This window comes from Procambarus clarkii, chromosome 13 (assembly GCF_040958095.1).
Source record: "Procambarus clarkii isolate CNS0578487 chromosome 13, FALCON_Pclarkii_2.0, whole genome shotgun sequence".
Taxonomy (NCBI): Eukaryota; Metazoa; Arthropoda; class Malacostraca; order Decapoda; family Cambaridae; genus Procambarus; species Procambarus clarkii.
In genome coordinates, this window is record NC_091162.1 from 24,417,034 (window position 1) to 24,440,034 (window position 23,001).

Consider the following 23,001-nt stretch of genomic DNA (forward strand, 5'->3'; position numbering starts at 1 on the left):
GCTCTTATTAATGACAATGTGATGTCTCACTATAGACAAGTGTTACAAAGAATGGAAAAACAATCTCCAAGAAAAACAGTGAGAAAATCATGCAGTGAGCCAGAAGCAGGTCCTAGTGGTATGCAGGCAAAACGTGCCAGTGTGTGTACCCCAGAGAAGTCATCACGTCCTGATGTTATAATGGAAGAGGGACTTCCCTTCCAAACAGTAACACCTCTCCTCCTCCCCCCTCCTCACTATCTTCCATATGCCAACAGGAGTCATCAGTAAAGGTAAGTAATAACTTGTACATACTTTTGTAGTGAAGATTTGGGTGAATTAGGTATAAAATTTACTTTGAAGTGAGTCAGGTGTCAGAAGTCAGGAACGGATTAATTCATTTCCCATTATTTCTTATGGGGAAATTTGCTTCGGTTTATGAATTTTTGGGTTACGAACTGTCTCCAGGATTGGATTAAATTCGTTAACCAAGATGCCCCTGTACTCAAGAGTATGGTGTGCATATTAGTAATTCAATTATGATGTTCATAAAACAATAAACAAATAGTTTTGCTGTTATTACACTGTATACACACACATTATATGTATGCATGTTTTGTTCACCATAGCAAACCACTAAGTTGGTATGGTAAGTCCAAAGAACAAGAGTGGGCTGCCACACCCAGCCAGCAGATGGTACCTCCCTCCCTCCTTCAACACCTTACTCGCCAACATTACTCCTCCCACAATACTGTTTGTGGTTTTATTACACTATATTTACATGTTATATATAAGTACATGTTTTATTCACCATAACTGTACAGTACAACTAAACTGGTATGGTGTCCAAACAGCATAGGGGCCACCATATACTGCATGACAAGTCGCACAGCTGCCAGCCAGTCCAGACAATAACACGTTGCTATACAGAGTCAGCTGACGACGCCACCACTCCCTCTCTTCCTCCTCACCAAGATTTCTCCTCCCACCATACTATGCACAGTACTAATTATCACCACAATCCTGCTATTATCAGAATCCTGGTCACTAAATCTTGTAAATGAACCATTTCCCCAAGTTTATTTTGTAAAGGAACATGAGAAGTCATTTAAAGAGTCTTAGATGGATGAAACAATGAACAATGGCAGTGTGCTGTGGTTAGCACTATGAACATCTTGAGCAGCATTGTGTTCAATGATATCTGAATATTGTACATAGTCTTTATCACAGTCGAGCTCTTCTGTAATACATGTGGAATCTCGGGTGACAAGCGGCTCCATCTACGAGCACTTTAGGTAATGAGCGGCTCCATCTACGAGCACTTTAGGTAATGAGCGGCTCCATCTACGAGCACTTCAGGTAACGAGTGAGCCACTTGCAGAAAATTTGCCTCGATTGACGAGCTTCCACTTGGTTAACGAGAAAACAGTGTGGTGCTTCCTTGCGTTCTCGCAAAGTCTCGGACGCCTCCATGATGCAAATCAATGATTTTTTTTTAAAAAGATGCTAATGATGCTGGGATGTAAAAGGGTGACTGCTGTAATGTTGCAAAGTACAGTGCATCGTCACTAACGAACCCTGCTCTAGCAAATTCCCGGAAGATTCGAACAAATTGAATTCGGTACTAAATGTTCAGTGGAACATACAAATGTTCGATTAAGTGAGGAGTGTTCATCCAAGCGATCTCCGAGACCGAGTTGTCATAGTTGATGACAGCCACTGTCATCAACTATGATTCACCAAAGTGTAAACAGTTGTACAGTATTATATTTTACTGACCCATTGTTTCCAATGAGAAATGGTTGAAGGATGATAAAATGGTGTTAGGGGAGGCAGGTTGCATCATTGGTGAGGGTTGGAGTCTGGGGGCAAGTGGTGTCAGTAGTTGGGGGTTTAGTGTCAGGAGGCAGGTGGTGTCAGGTGTTGTCAGGGGAGGCAGGTGTTGTCAGAGGAGACAGATGATGTCAGGTGTTGTCAGGGGAGGCAGGTGTTGTCAGAGGAGGCAGATGGTGTCAGGGGAGGCAGGTATTGTCAGGGGAGGCAGGTGGTGTCAGGGAAGGCAAGTGGTGTCAGGTATTGTCAGGGGAGGCAGGTGGTGTTGGGTGTTGTCAGGGGAAGCAAGTCATGTCAGGTGTTGTCAGGGGAGGCAGGTGGTGTTGGGTGTTGTCAGGGGAAGCAAGTCATGTCAGGTGTTGCCAGAGGAGGCAGATGGTGTCAGGTGTTGTCAGGGGAGGCAGGTGGTGTCAGGTGTTGTCAGGGGAGGCAGGTGGTGTCGGGTGTTGTCAGGGAAGGCAGATGTTGTCAGGGGAGGCAGATGGGATTAGTGGTAAGCTCTGGTTATCAGTTATCAGCTAGTTGGCAACATGTCAGGTGTTGTCAGGGGGGTCTGGTAGCTGAGTGGACAGTGCGCACACTGTCATTCTGTGTGGCCTGGGTTCGATTCCAGGACTAGGCAGAAACAAATGGGCAAAGTTTCTTTCACCCTGATGCCCCTGTTACCTAGGAGTAAACAGGTACCTGGGAGTTAGACAGCTGTTATGGAGCTGCTTCCTAGGGATGTGTGTGTGTGTGGAAAAAAAATATTAGTAGTTTTTAACAGTTGATTGACACTTGAGAGGCGGGCCGAAAAAGCAAAGCTCAACCCCCGCAAGCACAATTAGGTGAATACGTGACTGGCGCCTCCATGCTCCACCACGATAGTTCACTCACTCTCTGCTTTTCACCAAATTAGCTGAGAAAATGTTAACATTTCAGTTGTTTGTAGCACATTGCTCTATTATATTCCATAGTCAAAATTTAGAATTCATAATAAATGGTGGTCAGTGGTGAGGGGATGTATTAGGGATGGGGGGGGGGGGGGGTGGAAAGGTGTCGGGGAAGGAGGGTGCGAGTGTAGACGTGTCCACTCGGTCTGGCCCCTCTCTGCTGACTCAGCAGCACATGGCTGCCTCTATACTAAAGTCACTTGATGCTTTTCACAAAATTAGGAGAGAAACTTTTACCATTTCAGTGGCTTGTAACACATCACTCTGTCATATTCCTTAGTCAAAATGAAGAATTAATAATAAATGGGTGTGTCAGTGGTGAGGGGGATATATTGGGGGGGGGGTTAGGAAGTCAGCTAGCCTCTATAACAGTGTTGAATGTGACGCCTCTAAGTCTGGCCTGAGTGACCAGCTGCCTCAATGCAGCCTGTACTAAACTCGAGAATATTTACCATTTCAGTTGCTTGTAACATTGCTTTATTATATTACTTAGTCAAAATGAAGAATTCATAATAAATGGTGGTGTCAGTGGTGAGGGGGTGGTGTCAGAGAAGTCTGGTGGTAACCTGTCATATGAAGAAAGATTGACAAAGGTTAAATTACATTCTCTACAAAAGCAAAGAATTAGGGGTGACATGATATAAGTGTACAAGTGAATGAATGGGCATAACAAAGGGGCTATTAATAGGGGTATTAAGTGTCAACACAAAATAAAACATGAAACAGTTGGTATAAATTGGATAAGTTTAGATTTAGGAAAGACCTGGGTAAATACTGGTTCGGTAGCAGGGGGGTGTTGATTTGTGGAACCAATTACCACATAACTTAATAGAAGTAGGATTTCTTGATCGTTTCAAGCAAAGGTTAGACATACAGTATCCTCTTGATTTAATGACCTATATGGGGCTGTACCCAGGTCATTCTATCTAAAGGTCTGCTAAAATCCGAAGGTTTAAAATGTCAGTAACTGTTTACTCATATTTGGTGAGAGCAACAGGATGGATGGTGGGTGGGCAGGGCTGGCTGGTAGGTGGGTGTGCAGGCAAGTGGGCTGGCTGGATGGTTAACTGGCTGATAGGTGGACTTGGGTGGGTTTGGGCAGGTGGGTTCGGGCGGGTGGGTGGGCTTGGCTGGGTTCAGAGTGGTTTTTTTTTCATTCTTGTGTGGGTTTGAGTGGGCTTGGGTGGTTTCAGGCAGGCTTTGGGCAGTTTTGGGTGGGTTTTTGCTGGTGGATGGTCTTGGGTGGAATTGGGCAGGTGGGTTCAGATGGGTGGGCATTCTTGATTGGGTTCGGCCGGGTAGGTGGGCACTCTTGGGTGGGTTTGGGTGGTGGGTGCGACGTTTTTGGGTTGGTTCTGGTGGGTGGGTGGGCGGGCTTGGGTGATTTCAGGCGGGTGGGTAGTCTTGGGTGGGTTCAGGTGGGTGGGCGGGCTTGGGTGGGTTTGGATGGGTTCAGGCGGGTCGGTTGGTTTGGGCAGGTGGGTGGGCATTTATGGGTGGGTTCATATGGGTGGGTGGGCTTAGGTAGTTTTGGGTGGGTAGGCAGTCTTGGGTGGGTATGGGTGGGTCCAGGCGGGTCGGCAATCTTGGGTAGGTTCGGCCGGGTGGGTGGTTTTGGGCAGGGTTGGGTGGGTTCGAGCAGTTGGGAGGGCTTGGGTGGGTTAGGGTCGGTGGGTGTTCTTTTTGGGCAGGCTTGGGTGGTTTTGGGCAAGCTTGGGTGGTTTTGGGTAGGCTTGGGCATGTTTGGGCAGTTGGGTGGGCTTGTGTGGGTTTTGGCGGGCTTGGGTGGGTGGGCAGGCTTTGGGTGGTAGAGTGGCAGATGGACTGTCACAGACTGGCTGTGGTTATGCCACATCCCCTCAGCTCCCCCAAACCGGCTACATCCTACCCACCTCCCCATCCCCATGCCATACCCTCCCAAATATATTTCCCACCCCTCCAGCCGTGTGGAGACAGTCCGTACGGTATTAATACGGTTCAGATTCTTGGCTACCCAGTTACAGCCCCCTTCTGTGCCAGGTAAGTCCACTATACTCACCATAGCCCGTGCTACTTAAAATGTTTTGTTCCGAGTAGCTGAATCTAAAACAACAACTCGGCTACCTTCCTACCAGATGGTGGCCTTGGAGGTAAACTGCTCTGACAGACTTCCCTGAAAGACTTCCCTGACTGACCTGCACTGACTGACCTGCACTGATATGATAAAGGCACAAAAAAATTTATACCAAAACAGAGATGCAGAACTAGGAAACAGGATTGGTTCAATAGAAATTGCGAGAGGGCTAGAGACCGAAAGACACAAAAATGGAATCAATACAGGAAGAGGCCGAACCCCCAAACATACCAGCGATACAAAGATGCGAGAAACAACTACACGGCAGTGAGGAGAGAGGCAGAAAGAAATTTTGAAAAAGGGATTGCGGACAAATGTAAAACAGAACCAGGTCTATTCTATAAATTCATAAACAACAAATTGCAGGTAAAGGATAATATTCAGAGGTTGAAAATGGGAAATAGATTCACGGAAGATGAAAAGGAAATGTGTGAAACACTAAACGAAAAGTTCCAAAGTGTGTTTGTGCAAAATGAAATCTTTAGGGAACCAGATACAATAAGAATTCCAGAGAACAACATAGAACACATAGAGGTGTCTAGAGACGAAGTGGAAAAAATGCTCAAGGAGCTCGGTAAGAACAAAGCAGCTGGCCCAGATGGCGTTTCACCATGGGTTCTGAGAGAATGTGCATCTGAGCTCAGCATTCCACTTCACCTGATCTTTCAGGCATCCCTGTGTACAGGAATCGTAGCAGACGGGTGGAAACAGGCTAACATAGTTCCAATCTACAAAAGTGGCAGCAGGGAAGACCCCCTCAATTATAGACCTGTATCATTGACAAGTGTAATAGTGAAAGTATTGGAAAAACTAATCAAAACTAAATGGGTAGAACACCTAGAGAGAAATGATATAATATCAGACAGACAGTATGGTTTTCGATCTGGAAGATCCTGTGTATCGAATTTACTCAGTTTCTATGATCGAGCCACAGAGATATTACAGGAAAGAGATGGTTGGGTTGACTGCATCTATCTGGACCTAAAAAAGGCTTTCGACAGAGTTCCACATAAGAGGTTGTTCTGGAAACTGGAAAATATTGGAGGGGTGACAGGTAAGCTTCTATCATGGATGAAAAATTTTCTGACTGATAGAAAAATGAGGGCAGTAATCAGAGGCAATGTATCGGAATGGAGAAATGTCACAAGTGGAGTACCACAGGGTTCAGTTCTTGCACCAGTGATGTTTATTGTGTACATAAATGATCTACCAGTTGGTATACAGAATTATATGAACATGTTTGCTGATGATGCTAAGATAATAGGAAGGATAAGGAATTTAGATGACTGTCATGCCCTTCAAGAAGACCTGGACAAAATAAGTATATGGAGCACCACTTGGCAAATGGAATTTAATGTTAATAAATGTCATGTTATGGAATGTGGAATAGGAGAACATAGACCCCACACAACCTATATATTATGTGAGAAATCTTTAAAGAATTCTGATAAAGAAAGAGATCTAGGAGTGGTTCTAGATAGAAAACTATCACCTGAGGACCACATAAAGAATATTGTGCAAGGAGCCTATGCTATGCTTTCTAACTTCAGAATTGCATTTAAATACATGGATGGCGATATACTAAAGAAATTGTTCATGACTTTTGTTAGGCCAAAGCTAGAATATGCAGCTGTTGTGTGGTGCCCATATCTTAAGAAGCACATCAACAAACTGGAAAAGGTGCAAAGACATGCTACTAAGTGGCTCCCAGAACTGAAGGGCAAGAGCTACGAGGAGAGGTTAGAAGCATTAAATATGCCAAAACTAGAAGACAGAAGAAAAAGAGGTGATATGATCACTACATACAAAATAGTAACAGGAATTGATAAAATCGACAGGGAAGACTTCCTGAGACCTGGAATTTCAAGAACAAGAGGTCATAGATTTAAACTAGCTAAACACAGATGCCGAAGAAATATAAGAAAATTCACCTTCGCAAATAGAGTGGTAGACGGTTGGAACAAGTTAAGTGAGAAGGTGGTGGAGGCCAAGACCGTCAGTAGTTTCAAAGCGTTATATGACAAAGAGTGCTGGGAAGACGGGACACTACGAGCGTAGCTCTCATCCTGTAACTACACTTAGGTAATTACACTTAGGTAATTACTGACTGACCTGCACTGACTGACCTGCACTGACTGATCTGCACTGACTGACCTGACCTGATTGACATGACTTGACTGGCGTGACATGACCATCATGACCTGACCTGTCATGACCGACATGACAGGGCTTGACATAAACGACATGACATGACCCAACATGACTGACCCGACCTGACTGACCTGACCTGACTGACCTGACCTGGTTGACCCCACCTGACTGACCCCCACCTGACTGACCCCCACCTGACTGACCCCCACCTGACTGACCTTACCTGACCGACCCCACCTGACCGACCCCACCTGACCGACCTCACCCGACTGACCTCACTGACTGCCTTATATACAAGAAGATACATTGGATTTGTGAGAGTACATAATGTTGGTGTTCTGTAAACATCATTACACTCAAATCTCAATATGGCTTCAGACCCCAAAAAAGCACTAACGATGCAATTATTTGTATGATTAACTTGATACATGCAGCTCTTGATAAAAATGAGTTCCCTATTGGATTATTTGTGGACCTGCATAAGGCTTTTGACACTGTCAACCATCAAAATCTTCTTCTTAAATTCGAACATTATGGAGTTAGAGGTCACTCCCTGCAGTACCTTAGGTCTTACCTTACAGACAGGCTCCAATATGTTTCTGTGAATAATTCAATTTCTCCCACCCCTACCTATCAACATTGGTGTTCCCCAGGGCAGCATACTTGGCCCTCTCCTCTTTCTCATCTACATTAATGACCTTCCAAATGCCTCCCAACATCTCAAACCAATTCTATTTGCTGACGACACGACCTTCATTTACTCCAGTCCTGACCCCCTTGCTCTAAATGTCACAGTGAATACTGAGCTAAATAAAGTCCATCACTGGCTAACTGCCAACAAACTCACCCTCAATATTGACAAAACTTTCTATATTTTGTTTGGCAATAAATCCTCAAATCAAATAAATCTCAGGATTAACAATACCCAAATTTGTAACAAAGTACATGGCAAATTCCTTGGCGTTCTCATTTTCTAAAAGCTGAATTTCCAGGGTCACATTCTAAATATATCAAAAAAAGTTTCAAAAACTGTTGGCATTCTTTCTAAGATAAGATATTATGTACATCGCCCTGCCCTGGTGATGCTCTATTACTCTCTCATCTATCCTTATCTCAACTATGGTATTTGTGCTTGGGGTTCTACTACCCAAAATCATTTACGTCCTCTAATTACTCAACAGTCTCCGTGGTGTAGTGGTAAGACACTCGCCTGGCGTTCCGCGAGCGCTATGTCATGGGTTCGTATCCTGGCCGGGGAGGATTTACTGGGCGCAATTCCTTAACTGTAGCCTCTGTTTAACGCAACAGTAAAATGTGTACTTGGATGAAAAAACGATTCTTCGCGGCAGGGGATCGTATTCCAGGGACCATAGGATTAAGGACTTGCCCGAAACGCTACGCGTACTAGTGGCTGTACAAGAATGTAACAACTCTTGTATATATCTCAAAAAAAAAAAAAAAAAAAAAAAAAACACAAAGCTGCTATTAGGACAATATCCAACTCTGGCCCCAGACATCACTCGGTACCCTTACTCAAATCTCTGAATATGTTAGATATTAAGTCACTGCACATCCTCTCATGTGTATTTTATATATATAAAACGCTGAACAGTAATGTCAATCCGGACCTTAAAAGCTTCCTAGAAGGTTGTAACAGATCCCATGAGCACCACACTAGAAACAAATACCTATTTGATATTCCAAGAGTACGACTTAGTCAAACAAGAAATGCTTTACAAATCAAGGGACCTCGAATGTGGAATGACCTTCCCAATTATGTTAAAGACTGTACCTCTCCCAACCAGTTTAAGATAAAAACTAAGTGCTACCTAATTAACTCAATGTAACCTACCTCACCCCTAAATGTTAACCCATGTCTATGATTTTAAACAATGCTGTTTGTTGACCAAATTGTATTTTTCCTTTTTTTTCTGCCATGTTTCCCCCCCCTTTTTTTTTCATTATTTTTCTTATTTTTTCTCAACACAATTTATACTTTAATCTCAATTAGTATTAAGTTTTAGTCTTTAGTGTTTTTCCTGCCCAAAACGCTTTGCGTAATAGTAGCTTTAGGCATTGTATGTACTAGCTCTATCTATAAATCCATCAACTTTTGTATCTTACCTTGTATGTATGTACTTTACCTGAATAAAAATTTGTATTTGTATTTGTTGTATACAAACTGTGACTGGTTGCTACCACAACTGTGAATGCCTAACTGACTTGTGACTGTGAATGCCTAACTGACTTGTGACTGTGAATGCCTAACTGACTTGTGACTGTGAATGCCTAACTGACTTGTGACTGTGAATGCCTAACTGACTTGTGACTGTGAATGCCTGACTGACTTGTGACTGTGAATGCCTGACTGACTTGTGACTGTGAATGCCTGACTGACTTGTGACTGTGAATGCCTGACTGACTGCACTGACTGACTGCACTGACTGACTGCACTGACTGACTGCACTGACTGACTGACTTGACTTGACTGACCTGATCTGACTGACCTGATCTGACTGACCCAACATGACTGACCTGACCTTACTGACCCAACCTGACTGATCTGACATGACCTGATCTGACTGACCCGACCTGACTTGACTGGCCCGACCTGACTTGACTGACCCGACCTGACTTGACTGACCCGACCTGACCGATCTGACCTGACTGACTGACCAACTGACCTGACCTGACTGACTGACAGACTGATGGACTGACGAACTGATGGACTGACTGACTAACGGACTGTCGGACTGACTGGCGAACGACCAACCGACCGACCAACCTCGCTGACCTCACTGATCTAACTGATAGACTGACTGACTGACTGACGGATGGACTTACTTATATACATGAAGGTACATTGGATTTGTGAGAGTACATAACATTGGTGTTCTGTAAACATCATTACACTCATGTTGTTTACAAACTGTGACTGGTTGCTACCACAACTGTGAATGCCTAACTGGCTTGTGACTGTGAATGCCTGACTGACTTGTGACTGAATGTTTGACTGACTGTGACTTGATTATGGTTGCCGTTGATTGGTTGTAACTGTGACTAGCTTTGACTAAATGCTGCATAACAGAGGAAGTAAAATCTGTGAAGGGAAAATATAACCACTGGCCTAGCGAGGGCAAGGTTGTCACAACAAACACAATACTGGCCTCCAGTTTACCACATACTGGACTCTGTAAACTTAATTCCCTATTCCAGATTCGACGGCCAATGACTCTGTAAATAAGGCGGCAGTTAACGATCTAAAAATCGGTCATTAAAACAGGCGGATCGGTAAATAAGAGGTCGTTAAATTGAGTGGATTACTATATATGAATGAGATTTGGTGGATATAAATAGGAGCTGCCTCATATGGGTCAATATGCCTTCTGCAGTTACCTTCATTCTTATGTTCTTTGAAATTGGGATTGTCTGATTTTTCTTAAAACCTAATTTGGCACAAAAATACATTGAAACTGTTCATATAGTGTTTTGCACATTCCTTTTTCATTCTCTGTGAATCTGTTCCCCCATTTTCAGCAACAGGATTTTATCCTTTACGTGCAGATTACGTATCTGCACGTAAATAAAAAAGATTGAAGTGGCCTGGTTCTCTTTTACATTTCTCTATTAACCCTTTCTCATAGTTTCTTTCTGCCTGTCTTCTCAATGTCATGTAGCCAGTTTCTTGCTCATTGGTATTACTTGTTTAATACCAACCAGGTTTATGGGTTAGCTCTCTTCCTATATTGAGCCCTAATTCTGAAGGGAACCCCTTGTGGCTCCCTTAAACTTGTCTTGTTGAGTTGCTTCATACTATAATTAGGTTTGGAATTTGTGCAACTTTGGTATAGAGAGATATTATTAATTTATGAATGATTGTGAACATAGACCAAACTAAAATTCTGATGAACTATCATAAATTTAAAATGTTTTTCTTGCTTCCTAATCTTAGTACCTTTTCTTTCATAGGTATGCTATCTACCTGGCCAATTATGTAAGAGAGAAGATGGGTGTCCGTGCTCTAATAGAAATGGATGAAAGTTGCAGTGATGTAGCTAATGGAGTTGTGGTAATGAGAAATGTTGCCCAAGAGGCTGGCCTTGCTAAGCTCACAAGTAAGGCTCACGCTGTGTAGTACAGTTACACAGAGAACCCATATAGATGTGAATTTTGGTATTTTCTGTGGAGAACCCCTTTGGCTCCCAGGAGCTATACCGGGCTGATGTGTATATATTAGATCAGTGGCAACAGTCGATCAAAGGAGTTCTAAGCTCACCGGGGAGCAGAGCCAGAACCTGGCCCCCCTCAAGAGAGGCACGAGGAGCAATGGCCTAAAGACACCCCCTGTGTAATTGGAAGCAGTCTTTGTCTGTCATCTGCCAGGTCAGGCACCCAGAAAGATAGGAATTCCAAAACAAACTACTTTTGATCAAATAAATTGCAAGCCAAAAGTCGAACCTTCCGCCTCTCTCGCAGTCGTTGGGTTCGTCTTCCAGGGGCCTTGTGTCGGTTGCTGCATCTCTGGCTTCCTCTTCGGGGTTTTGGGGGTTCGGTGCCTTGGCGCCTTCCCAAGCTTTCGCTTAATGTGTTCACAGACGCGTCATCTCTCGGCTGGGGCTTTGTGATCAGTGCTCACCAGACCAGCCAGGGAAGGTGGGGTCCGTCCTTCTGTCAGGCTCACAGCACGGTTTGGGAGTTCGCAGCAGACTGGTTCGCGCTTCGGAGGGTTTGGGTCACTCGGAGTTCGACCATCCTGCTCCATTCAGACTGTTCTTCGGTGGTTCATTGCCTCATCCACAAGAGTTTTCTCTGGTCCTTGCCTCTTTGGGGTTGGTCCCTTCAAGTGGTTTGTCTGCTGGATTCTCGGGGTTTGGCTCTCCGTGCGGTTCATATTCGAGGAGTGTCCAACGTCCTGGCGGACGGCCTGTCTCGCTTCATTCCCCTGTCCACGGAATGGACAGTCGACGACGACTCGTTTCGTTGGATCTGCCAGACGTGCGAACTCCCGGATGTGGACCTCTTCACGTCAGCGTGGTCTCAGCATCTCCCAGTCTATGTGACGCCCTTTCCCGACTGCGAGGCGTTTGCAGTGGATGCCTTTCAGCAGGACTGGTCGAGGTGGGGTTACCTGTACCTCTTCCCCCGGTCCAGCTGTTTCTTCGGGTTCTGGCTTGGTTGGAGACCTTCCCAGGGAGAATAGTCCTTGTGACCCCATGGTGGCCAGCCTAGAAATGGTTTCCGGTGCTGTTTGCTCTGTGTCCAAACCCGGGGCGTTTCCTGCGGTTCTGCTTTTTTTAGCAGGTCGTACCGTTCCGGATACGGGGGTGGTTCAACCTCTTCTGCTCTTCGCATCTGGTCTTTTTTGACGTGGGTGTATCACCATTTGTATGGTGATCAGGTGGCTTCGTTGATGGTGTCCCACCTGAGAGCTTCGTCTCAGCGACAGTAGGAAGTTTCCTGGCATTCTTTTCGCCATTTTCTTGCTCTTCGTAAGTTGTCTTCTCTTTTGTGTCGGGTTGTCTTTTCCTTTCTTTCTTGGCTTTTTCAGGACTGTCATTTGATGCCTAATTCTGTCGCCTTGTATCATGCGGTGCTGGAGGAGCCGCTCCAGCTTGTGTTCGGGGTGGACGTCACATCCGGCCCGTTCCTGTAAGCTTTCTTGTGCTATGTTTCACCTCCGGTCTGCTCATGCACCTCCTGAGCCGTCCTGGTCCTTGGACAGGGTGCTCTCATATCTTTCCTCTCCTCGGTTTGTGGTGGCCCCTTTGGTCCAAGATTGTTTTTCCAAGGCCCTGTTTTTGTTGGCATTGGCCTCTGGGAGTTGGGTAGGGGAGCTTCATGCTCTTCTCTGGCCTCCAGCGCAGGAGTTTCTGCTCTTTTGGTCCTGGGGGTAGGTTTGTACGTTTGTAGTCTTCTCCGTCTTTTCTGGCAAAGAATGAGATGGCTGCTTTCTGGAGGGGCCCGTGGGTCATTGATGCTTGGTTGGTTGGCCTGGGGTGCATCATGTGTTGTGTCCAGTTGTGCCTCTTCGCCATTACCTGCGCGCCTTGGCTGGGGTGGCTTTGGGTTGATCCAGTTTCCCTCATTCTCTGTGCCAGGGCTCGGGTCTCCCAGGTTGTCTGCAGGGTTATTAAGTCTAGTCAGCCTGCAGTCTATCTTCGTCCCCATGACGTTTGGAAGTTTGCAGCTTGGGCTGCCGTGTTCGGTAACATGTCTTGGGCTCATATTCGGGTGCGTGGATTTTGGAGATCGAACAGGGTCCTGGCCGCCTGTTATTTGGTGAACGTGTCTGTTCCTGGGCATTCTTGTGTTGCTTTGGGTCGCAGGTTGCAGCCAGTTGTCTCAACTTCGCGTTGAGGAGTTTGTGGCGGCCGCCTCCCGGGTAAGTCCCTTTTTTCCTTCTCTTTGGTTGAAGCTTAACTTCCGAACTGATGATAGGCAGCCGCCGCGGTGAGGTCTGGAGCCTCCCCACCCCCTCCCAAGGAGGGGAGGGCTGTGCAGACAAGCTGCGCAGCAGTAAAGTGTGATGTTTGCTTGTTTCTTTGGGATTGTAGGGAGTTTCTACCTCTCTGTTCGTTTTTTGTTTTAGTTTCTTACCATGTGGGGTTTGTTTTGTTATGCCTACCTTTCTGGGTGCCTAACTCCGATCAATGGCAGATAAGGAAAACCCCAACCATAAGGGGGTTTTCCAGGGCCATTGCTCCCTGAAACCTCTCTGAAAGGGCCAGGTTCTGGTGCTGATCTCTCACAGGTCTGAACTCCATAGCTAATGTCCCGGTCTAATATAAAGTACATTAGCCCGATTAGCTACAGGGAACCTCCTGAGCTCACCCAGAAAATGGCGTTTCATTACAATCAACGTTGGTTTTTTATGGATTTTTCTATTATGGTTTACTATTAATAAAGGTACACATTCACTCAACTACAAACCATCCTCTTTCTACCAAATTTTCTGGATTTTCTGGTGCTTTTTGACTTGTGAGGTTCTCTGCCCCTGAAGCTACTGTCTTCAATGTAAGTGCCATCAGGTATGGAATTCTCTGGCTTACAGGGGACCCAGTGCCAGAACCTGGTTCTCTCACGGAAGTGAAGGGAGCTGTGACATTTTTAAATTAAGTTAATCATATATGCCACCACTGAGGAAGGCACCCAGAAAGTCAGTGTAAAAACAAACCACAGTTGGCTGCCTCCAAGACCTTCTGGCTCAAAAGTGGCCATAGAACTCCCAAAACAATGTAAACAAATTATCAAAAATGCTACAAAACTAGTGCCCACTCGTTCGCCCTACCCTTTCCCTTGTTTCAGGGGAGGAGGGAAGGGGGTCCACAGCTCACAAGCCACTCCACTATCAGTTCTTCTCTGATGCATTCTGGGTCTGCCACTGTCACTTTGGCCCCTTTTTTTTTGGGGGGGGGGGGGTTATATTTTTTGCTGGTGGCTATTTCTTGCACATTTGTGTCTGTGGACCAGGAGTTTAGTGCACTTGGAGCTACATGTGTTCAGGATTCCCTTCCCTGGGCACTCCCTAGTGCTGCCAGCCTCCCTCCCACTCTGCCAGCCTGCCTGCCAACCTCCCTCCCTCTCTGCCAGCCTGCCTGCCAACCTCCCTATCTGCCAGACTGCCTGCCAACCTCCCTCCCTCTCTGCCAGCCTGCATGCCAACCTCCCTCCCTCTCTGCCAACCTCCCTCCCACTCTGCCAGACTGCCTGCCAGCCTCCCTCCCACTCTGCCAGCCTGCCTGCCAACCTCCCTCCCTCTCTGCCAGCATGCCTGCCAACCTCCCTCCCTCTCTGCCAGACTGCCTGCCAACCTCCCTCCCTCTCTGCCAGCCTGCCTGCCAACCTCCCTCCCTCTCTGCCAGCCTGCCTGCCAACCTCCCTCCCTCTCTGCCAGCCTGCCTGCCAACCTCCCTCCCTCTCTGCCAGCCTCCCTCCCTCTCTGCCAGACTGCCTGCCAGCCTCCCTCCCTCTCTGCCAGACTGCCTGCCAGCCTCCCTCCCTCTCTGCCAGACTGCCTGCCAGCCTCCCTCCCTCTCTGCCAGCCTGCCTGCCAACCTCCCTCCCTCTCTGCCAGCCTGCCTGCCAACCTCCCTCCCTCTCTGCCAGCCTCCCTCCCTCTCTGCCAGCCTCCCTCCCTCTCTGCCAGCCTCCCTCCCTCTCTGCCAGCCTCTATCCCTCTCTGCCAGCCTCCCTCCCTCTCTGCCAGCCTACCTGCCAACCTCCCTCCCTCTCTGCCAGCCTGCCTGCCAACCTCCCTCCCTCTCTGCCAGCCTGCCTGCCAACCTCCCTCCCTCTCTGCCAGCCTGCCTGCCAACCTCCCTCCCTCTCTGCCAGCCTGCCTGCCAACCTCCCTCCCTCTCTGCCAGCCTGCCTGCCAACCTCCCTCCCTCTCTGCCAGCCTGCCTGCCAACCTCCCTCCCTCTCTGCCAGCCTGCCTGCCAACCTCCCTCCCTCTCTGCCAGCCTGCCTGCCAACCTCCCTCCCTCTCTGCCAGCCTGCCTGCCAACCTCCCTCCCTCTCTGCCAGCCTGCCTGCCAACCTCCCTCCCTCTCTGCCAGCCTGCCTGCCAACCTCCCTCCCTCTCTGCCAGCCTGCCTGCCAACCTCCCTCCCTCTCTGCCAGCCTGCCTGCCAACCTCCCTCCCTCTCTGCCAGCCTGCCTGCCAACCTCCCTCCCTCTCTGCCAGCCTCCCTCCCTCTCTGCCAGACTGCCTGCCAGCCTCCCTCCCTCTCTGCCGGCCTGCCTGCCAACCTCCCTCCCTCTCTGCCAGCCTGCCTGCCAACCTCCCTCCCTCTCTGCCAGCCTCCTTCCCTCTCTGCCAGCTTCCCTCCCTCTCTGCCAGCCTCCCTCCCTCTCTGCCAGCCTCCCTCCCTCTCTGCCAGCCTCCCTCCCTCTCTGCCAGTCTGCCTGCCAGCCTCCCTCCCTCTCTGCCAGCCTGCCTGCCAGCCTCCCTCCCTCTCTGCAAGCATGCCTGCCAACCTCCCTCCCTCTCTGCCAGCCTGCCTGCCAGCCTCCCTCCCTCTCTGCCAGCCTGCCTGCCAGCCTCCCTCCCTCTCTGCAAGCCTGCCTGCCAACCTCCCTCCCTCTCTGCCAGCCAGCCTCCCTCCCTCCCTCTCTGCCAGCCTGCCTGCCAGCCTCCCTCCCTCTCTTCAAGCATGCCTGCCAACCTCCCTCCCTCTCTGCCAGCCTGCCTGCCAGCCTCCCTCCCTCTCTGCCAGCCTGCCTGCCAGCCTCCCTCCCTCTCTGCCAGCCTGCCTGCCAACCTCCCTCCCTCTCTGCCAGCCTGCCTGCCAGCCTCCCGCCCTCTCTGCAAGCATGCCTGCCAACCTCCCTCCCTCTCTGCCAGCCTGCCTGCCAGCCTCCCTCCCTCTCTGCCAGCCTGCCTGCCAGCCTCCCTCCCTCTCTGCAAGCCTGCCTGCCAACCTCCCTCCCTCTCTGCCAGCCAGCCTCCCTCCCTCCCTCTCTGCCAGCCTGCCTGCCAGCCTCCCTCCCTCTCTTCAAGCATGCCTGCCAACCTCCCTCCCTCTCTGCCAGCCTGCCTGCCAGCCTCCCTCCCTCTCTGCCAGCCTGCCTGCCAGCCTCCCTCCCTCTCTGCCAGCCTGCCTGCCAACGTCCCTCCCTCTCTGCCAGACTGCCTGCCAACCTCCCTCCCACTCTGCCAGACTGCCTGCCAGCCTCCCTCCCTCTCTGATAGCCTGCCTACCTGCCAGCCTCCCTCTCTACCAGCCTGCCTACCAGCCTCCCTCCCTGCCTCCCTCCCTCTCTGCCAGCCCGCCTGCCAACCTCCCTCCCTCTCTGCCTGCCTTCCTGCCTGCCTGCCTGCCTGCCTGCCAGCCAGCCAGCCAGCCAGCCAGCCAGCCAGCCAGCCAGCCAGCCAGCCAGCCAGCCAGCCAGCCAGCCAGCCAGCCTGCCTGCCTGCCTGCCTGCCTCCCACCCTCCCACCCTCCCACCCTCCCACCCTCCCTCCCTCCCACCCTCCCTCCCTCCCTCCCTCCCTCCCTCCCTCCCTCATTCTCACTACTTGCCTCTCTTCCTGCCTACCTCCTAGCATCTCTCCCCACCTCCCCCTCCCTCCTAGCATCTCTCCCTCCCTTTCTGACTAATTCTCTCCCTCTCTCACTGATTCTCCCCCTCTCTCTCATACTGCCTCCCACCTAAGCTCTCCCATCCACCCACCCACCTGTCAGTCATCACTGACGCAATGCGTGCATTTGGAGCCAACATGGTGCACGGATGTTTCTTGATTATACAGATATGTAAAACAAAAGCACAGAATGAACATTCCAGCCTTATGACAATTCAAAATAATAGGAATAATAGGCCGTGAATCTGTGAAGTCACAGTAAGCAAACTGGACCATCTCCCACCCACCACCACAGGCCGGCGTGACGCTTGGCGGACCCCTTCCTACCCGAACTTTGTTCGGGTAACATGACTCCCCAACCCCAATCGGGAAACTGGAAGTTTCGGATAAATAAAGTTCGGAAACCAAATGGTGCTCTGTAGTCACATGCAGAGTTGTTTGTTTGGTTTCTTTCTTGAGGAGTGATATTGATCTTTTTGGATGTAGATTGCAGAGGTTAACAAGATGGTAGTTTGTTAACTACTTGATACCTGCTTGATGGGGTTCTGGGAGTTGTTTTATTCCCCAAGCTCGGCCCGATGCCAGGCTTGACTTGTGAGAGTTTGGTCCACCAGGCTGTTGCTTGGAGCAGTCTGCAGGCCCCACATACTCGCTACAGCCCGGTTGGTCCTGTACTTTTTTTAGAAAACAATCTAGTTTTCTCTTGAAGATGTCCACGGTTGTTCCGGCAATATTTCTTAAGCTCACTGGGAGGACGATGAACAACCGTGAATCTCTTATGTTTAGTGGAATGTGGACCATAGACCATCAAACACGTGGACTGTGTTTTGATGCCCCTACCTTTCTGGGTGCTTTCCTGGTCAATGGGAATTATGACATACTTTAAATGAAATGTGTTCATAGGCCATTGCTCCCTGCACCTCTCTGACAGGGGGGCAGGTTGTGGCTCGTGGTTCCTGGTAGGCATAAATACTCCTGTGGCTGATGACCACAAACTAATATAGCACATATCAGTGTGGATACTTTCAGTAAACCTCCAGGGCTCACTCAGAAAATAGCGTTTCAATACATTCAACGCTGTTTTTATAAGATTGAACCGGGTCTTTGTGGCCAGGTATCTAGTGAACGTTCCTGGTGCTCTGTGGTCTTGTGTGACATTCAGTCATCTGTGGCAGTTGAATATCTCATCCTCGTCTTAATACCTGTGGTGCTGCCTCTTGCTTGGTAGGTCCTTGGTCCTTCTCTGTGGGAACTTAGCTTCAGGGAGCCTCAAGGGCCTTCCCCCAGAGAACCAGCGTTGAGTGTAATGAAACGCCAATTTCTGGGTGAGCCTGGGAGTCTCCCTGACACCCTCCCTTTTGCAGGGAGTCTGTGTGTTCCATCTTTTTTTTATGTGTGTGTATTTATATATACAATAGTTTAGTTCTTACATTCTTGTAAAGCCACTAGCACACACAATGTTTCGGGCAGGTCCTTAATCCTAATTTTTTTCCCGGAATATGACCCGTCAAGTCATTTAACAACCAGGTACCCATTCATAAGAACATAAGAACATAAGAACAAAGGTGACTGCAGAAGGCCTATTGGCCCATACGAGGCAGCTCCTATTCTATAACCACCCAATCCCACTCATATACTTGTCCAACCCGTGCTTGAAACAATCGAGGGACCCCACCTCCACAATGTTACGCGGCAATTGGTTCCACAAATCAACAACCCTGTTACTGAACCAGTATTTACCCAAGTCTTTCCTAAATCTAAACTTATCCAATTTATATCCATTGTTTCGTGTTCTGTCCTGTGTTGATACTTTTAATACCCTATTAATATCCCCCCGGTTATGTCCATTCATCCACTTGTAAACCTCTATCATGTCACCCCTAACTCTTCGCCTTTCCAGTGAATGCAACTTAAGCTTTGTTAATCTTTCTTCATATGAAAGATTTCTAATTTGGGGAATTAACTTAGTCATCCTACGCTGGACACGTTCAAGTGAATTTATATCCATTCTATAATATGGTGACCAAAACTGAACTGCATAATCTAAATGGGGCCTAACTAGAGCAAGATATAGCTTGAGAACCACACCAGGTGTCTTGTTACTAACGCTGCGATTAATAAATCCAAGTGTCCGATTTGCCTTATTACGAACATTTATGCATTGATCCTTTTGTTTTAAATTCTTACTAATCATAACTCCCAGATCCCTTTCGCAATCCGACTTCGCAATCACAACACCATCTAGCTCGTATCTTGTAACTCTATCATCATTACCTAACCTCAGAACTTTACATTTATCAGCATTAAACTGCATCTGCCAATCCTTTGACCATTTCAAAACCCTATCTAGATCAACTTGAAGTGATAGTGAGTCCTCCACCGAATTAATTACCCTACCGATTTTCGTATCATCGGCAAATTTGCAAATGTTGCTACTCAAACCTGAATCTAAATCATTTATATATATTATAAACAACAGAGGTCCCAGGACAGAGCCTTGAGGCACTCCACTTACAACATTTTCCCACTCTGACTTGATTCCATTTAAACTAACTCTCTGTTTCCTTTGGTATTGGTTCATTTCTTTGGTTCATCACTGGGTGAACAGAGGCTACAGTTAAGGATTGGCGGCCGATCAATCCTCCCCATCCAGGATACGAAACCAGGCCACAGCGCTCGCAAAGCACCGAGCGAGTGTTTTACCACTATGCCACGGGGATCATCACAGAATTGATGGTGATGTGGGTCAGCCGGCTTCCTCTCCTCCTCCCCCCAAACGAGGGGGAAAGTTGGAGCAAATTAGCTTGTGCTAGTTTCACAAAATGTGGGTGGTTTGTTTAAATTGTTGGGGGAGCTCTTTTGGCATTTTTTAATGCTGCAGTCTCATTTTAACCATGCAGTAGTCTATTTTGCCTTACTTTCTAGGTGCTTCCCTGGTGGTGGCAATTATGATTAGCTTTAAATGTAAAGTTTTCATAGGCAATCGCTCCCTGCACCTCTTTAAGGGGCAAGGTTCTGGCTCGTGGTCCCTGGTAGGCCAATAGAACTCCACGCCTGATGGCACCTAGTAGTATAGCACTGAATCAGTGATAATGGCTTCAGGAAGCCTCCAGGACTTGCCCAGAAATTGGCGTTTTCTGGGGGGAGCCCCTACGGCTCCCTGGAGCTTATCCAGGCTGATATGGATATGTCAGACTTTGGCATCAGTCAGTGTGAATGGAGTTCTTAGGCCCACCGGGGACCATGAGCCAGAACCTGGCCTCCTCAGAGAGGCACGAGGAGGAATGACCTATAGAAATGCCCATGTGGTTGGAAGCATTCTATGTCTGCCATCGACCGGGTCAGGCACTCAGAAAGGTAAGCATCCCAAAACAAACCCCTATTCTGGTTAAGAAATTCCTACTGATAGCCGAACTAGTGGACAGAACTCCCCAAACAAAAACGAGCAAACGAGCATGACGTCACCAAGTCGCCGTGCCACCGTCTGCACAGCTCCCCCCTGCCTGGGAGGGGGAAGGGGAGCCCCAGTCCCTACATGCCGGCTACCCAAAACCCCAGTTCTGAGGCTGATGCACTAGGCTAAAGTTGTGTGCTATGGGTCCTGATTTTGTTTTCAGTTCTGTGCCTTTGTGGTGTGGGGGCTGTCTCATTGGGGGTGCAGGAGCCACGAGTAATTCTTCAGTACTCGGGCTGCATGCACCTGGGGCTACCTTCCCTAGGTGCCTGGTAACTATTGCCCTTGGGGCTACTTTCCACAGGTTCCTTGGGTTCTGCCTCTCCTTTGTTGTTTGCTGCTTGGCTTTCGGTCCGCCCTTTGTGTGAGGGGGTGTTTCTGGCACCCTTGTTTGCCTTAGAGTAAGAGGCAGTTTGCACTGGTAGGGGTCCGGGGTACTGCGCAGCTAGTTGTCACCTCTCATAGCGGCCGGCTCTGTTCTGCCTGGGCATGTTGTCCTCTTGCAGGGGTTTAATTTCTTATTTTGTTTTCCTTTGTCTGCTTGCAAAGGGTCTGCCTTTGCTTGGTTGCCCCCTATATCTTATAAGATTATCTGTGTTTCCGATGGTATTCCCTGCTAGACCACTGTGAGTGAACACATCCTCGGGTTTCAGTTTTTAGAAAGTTTGTTGTTATATTTGGCCACCAGTTTGCAGTACCCTGCTTGGCTTCTCTGAGTGTGAGCTCTGTCTCAGGACCCTGGGAATCCCCATGAGGGCGTGAGGGTTCGATAGATGTGACCCCTGAGTCCCCCACCCCTCTCGCTTTGTGCGAGTTTGAGGGTTGCTCTGTCCCCCTTGTCTCAGGGTGACTCTCATTGTTTTTGCCTCCGTCACACTGCCTGCTGGGTGAGTGACACCTTCGACCCAGAGTCCTACACTATTTGGGTACAGGCAGTGCAGGCGTCGCACGTTATGTTTAGATCGTTGCAATGCACTAGGTTCATTGCTAACCCGAAATCCCTGAGGCTGCCCTGTTTTGGTTATAGGGACCTGGACTTGGGGAGGGGGTGTTGGTCGCTTCGGCCTTGGTTCACTCCGCACCCCCCTCGTCCTTCCCCCGCTGTGGTTCGATTTGTTCCAACCCCTACCTGCATCTGGCTCCGAAACGTCTGAGGGTTTTGGGGTCGGGGCAGAATTTAGATGGTCTCAGGGAGTCTCAAGGGTTGCCCCTTTCGGGATGGTGACGGAGGCATTCGAGCCGGTTCTTCCTGCCGAAGCATTTGGGTCTGACCAGTGGCCCCCCCCCCTTCCTTCCGGCTTTTATGGCTGTGCTGGCCTTTTTTTTTTTTTTTGAAGCCGGGGCTTTGGTAGATGACTGACTCAGCCCTGGGGCCTGATGTGGTGGTTCCTGGGGCTAAGGAGGGGGCTGATTCGAGGGCCTTGGGCCCCAGTGGGACCCCTCCTGGGTTTTTCTACCCTCTGAGTGGGATGCCTTTACAGCTTATGTCCTTCACGACCAAGATTACTCCTCAATCATGGATCCGTCTTCTTTCAGGTTTGGGTCTTTGTTTCCCGTACTAGATTCGTTATGAGGTTCCGAAGTCATTCTGGCTAGCAGACTGTCCTGTGTTTTCTTTGGAGGCTTGGCATACTTTCTGTTGTTCCCACACGCTTGAGTGGCGTGAGGTGCTGACGGTGGTCCAGGTTTTCCTGGGGGTGAGTTTGAGCACCTCAATGCTTGTTTGTTCACCCCAGCCGTTCCTCGGGATGTCGGCGTCATGCAGCTTCATGTGCAGGTTCCCTCCCTTTTGGCTACATTGGTTGCTGAGGACTTGCGCGCTCTTTGCCTGCTGGCTTCAGTCTTGCAGATTTTTTCCCTCCTGGAGCTGTATGCGGATTGGCTTGAGGAGGATGTGGAAGCGCTTGGGGCCATTCCTGGATCTAGTACCTTGGGCTTGGTGGCGTGCATCATCTGCCCTGTTGAAGCTGTTTGCACCAATCCTGCGGGATGCAGTGTCTGTTTTATACTTCGCGGCTCGCGTGTCTGCAGGCGGTGCTTGCTTCCTCCTTGGAATCTGCTTGGGCCCTGGCTCTTAGGTTGTCTTTGCCCTTTTGTCCCTTGCTGTTTGCAGATTCTGCAGTTGAGCAGTATCTGCAGTTCAGTATACCTTTCGCGGTTCACCTCATTGATGGAACCTCTATGTGTTCTATGTTGTTCTCTGGAATTCTTATTGTATCTGGTTCCCTAAAGATTTCATTTTGTACAAACACACTTTGGAACTTTTCGTTTAGTGTTTCACACATTTCCTTTTCATCTTCCGTGAATCTATTTCCCATTTTCAACCTCTGAATATTATCCTTTACCTGCAATTTGTTGTTTATGAATTTATAGAATAGACCTGGTTCTGTTTTACATTTGTCCGCAATCCCTTTTTCAAAATTTCTTTCTGCCTCTCTCCTCACTGCCGTGTAGT

The 23,001-nt window shown here is 48.6% G+C and overlaps 1 protein-coding gene across 5 annotated transcripts in view; it reads left to right on the plus strand.

Annotated features, from left to right (window-relative positions):
* Window positions 1–23,001, plus strand: part of LOC123757091 (cartilage acidic protein 1) — a 293,121-nt gene that overhangs the window by 141,393 nt on the left and 128,727 nt on the right. For all 5 annotated transcript variants that reach the window (XM_069323801.1, XM_069323802.1, XM_069323799.1 and 2 more), the window contains exon 6: window positions 10,978–11,123. In XM_069323801.1, coding sequence (XP_069179902.1) covers window positions 10,978–11,123 — 146 coding nt within the window. The remainder of the gene's footprint in view (window positions 1–10,977; window positions 11,124–23,001) is intronic.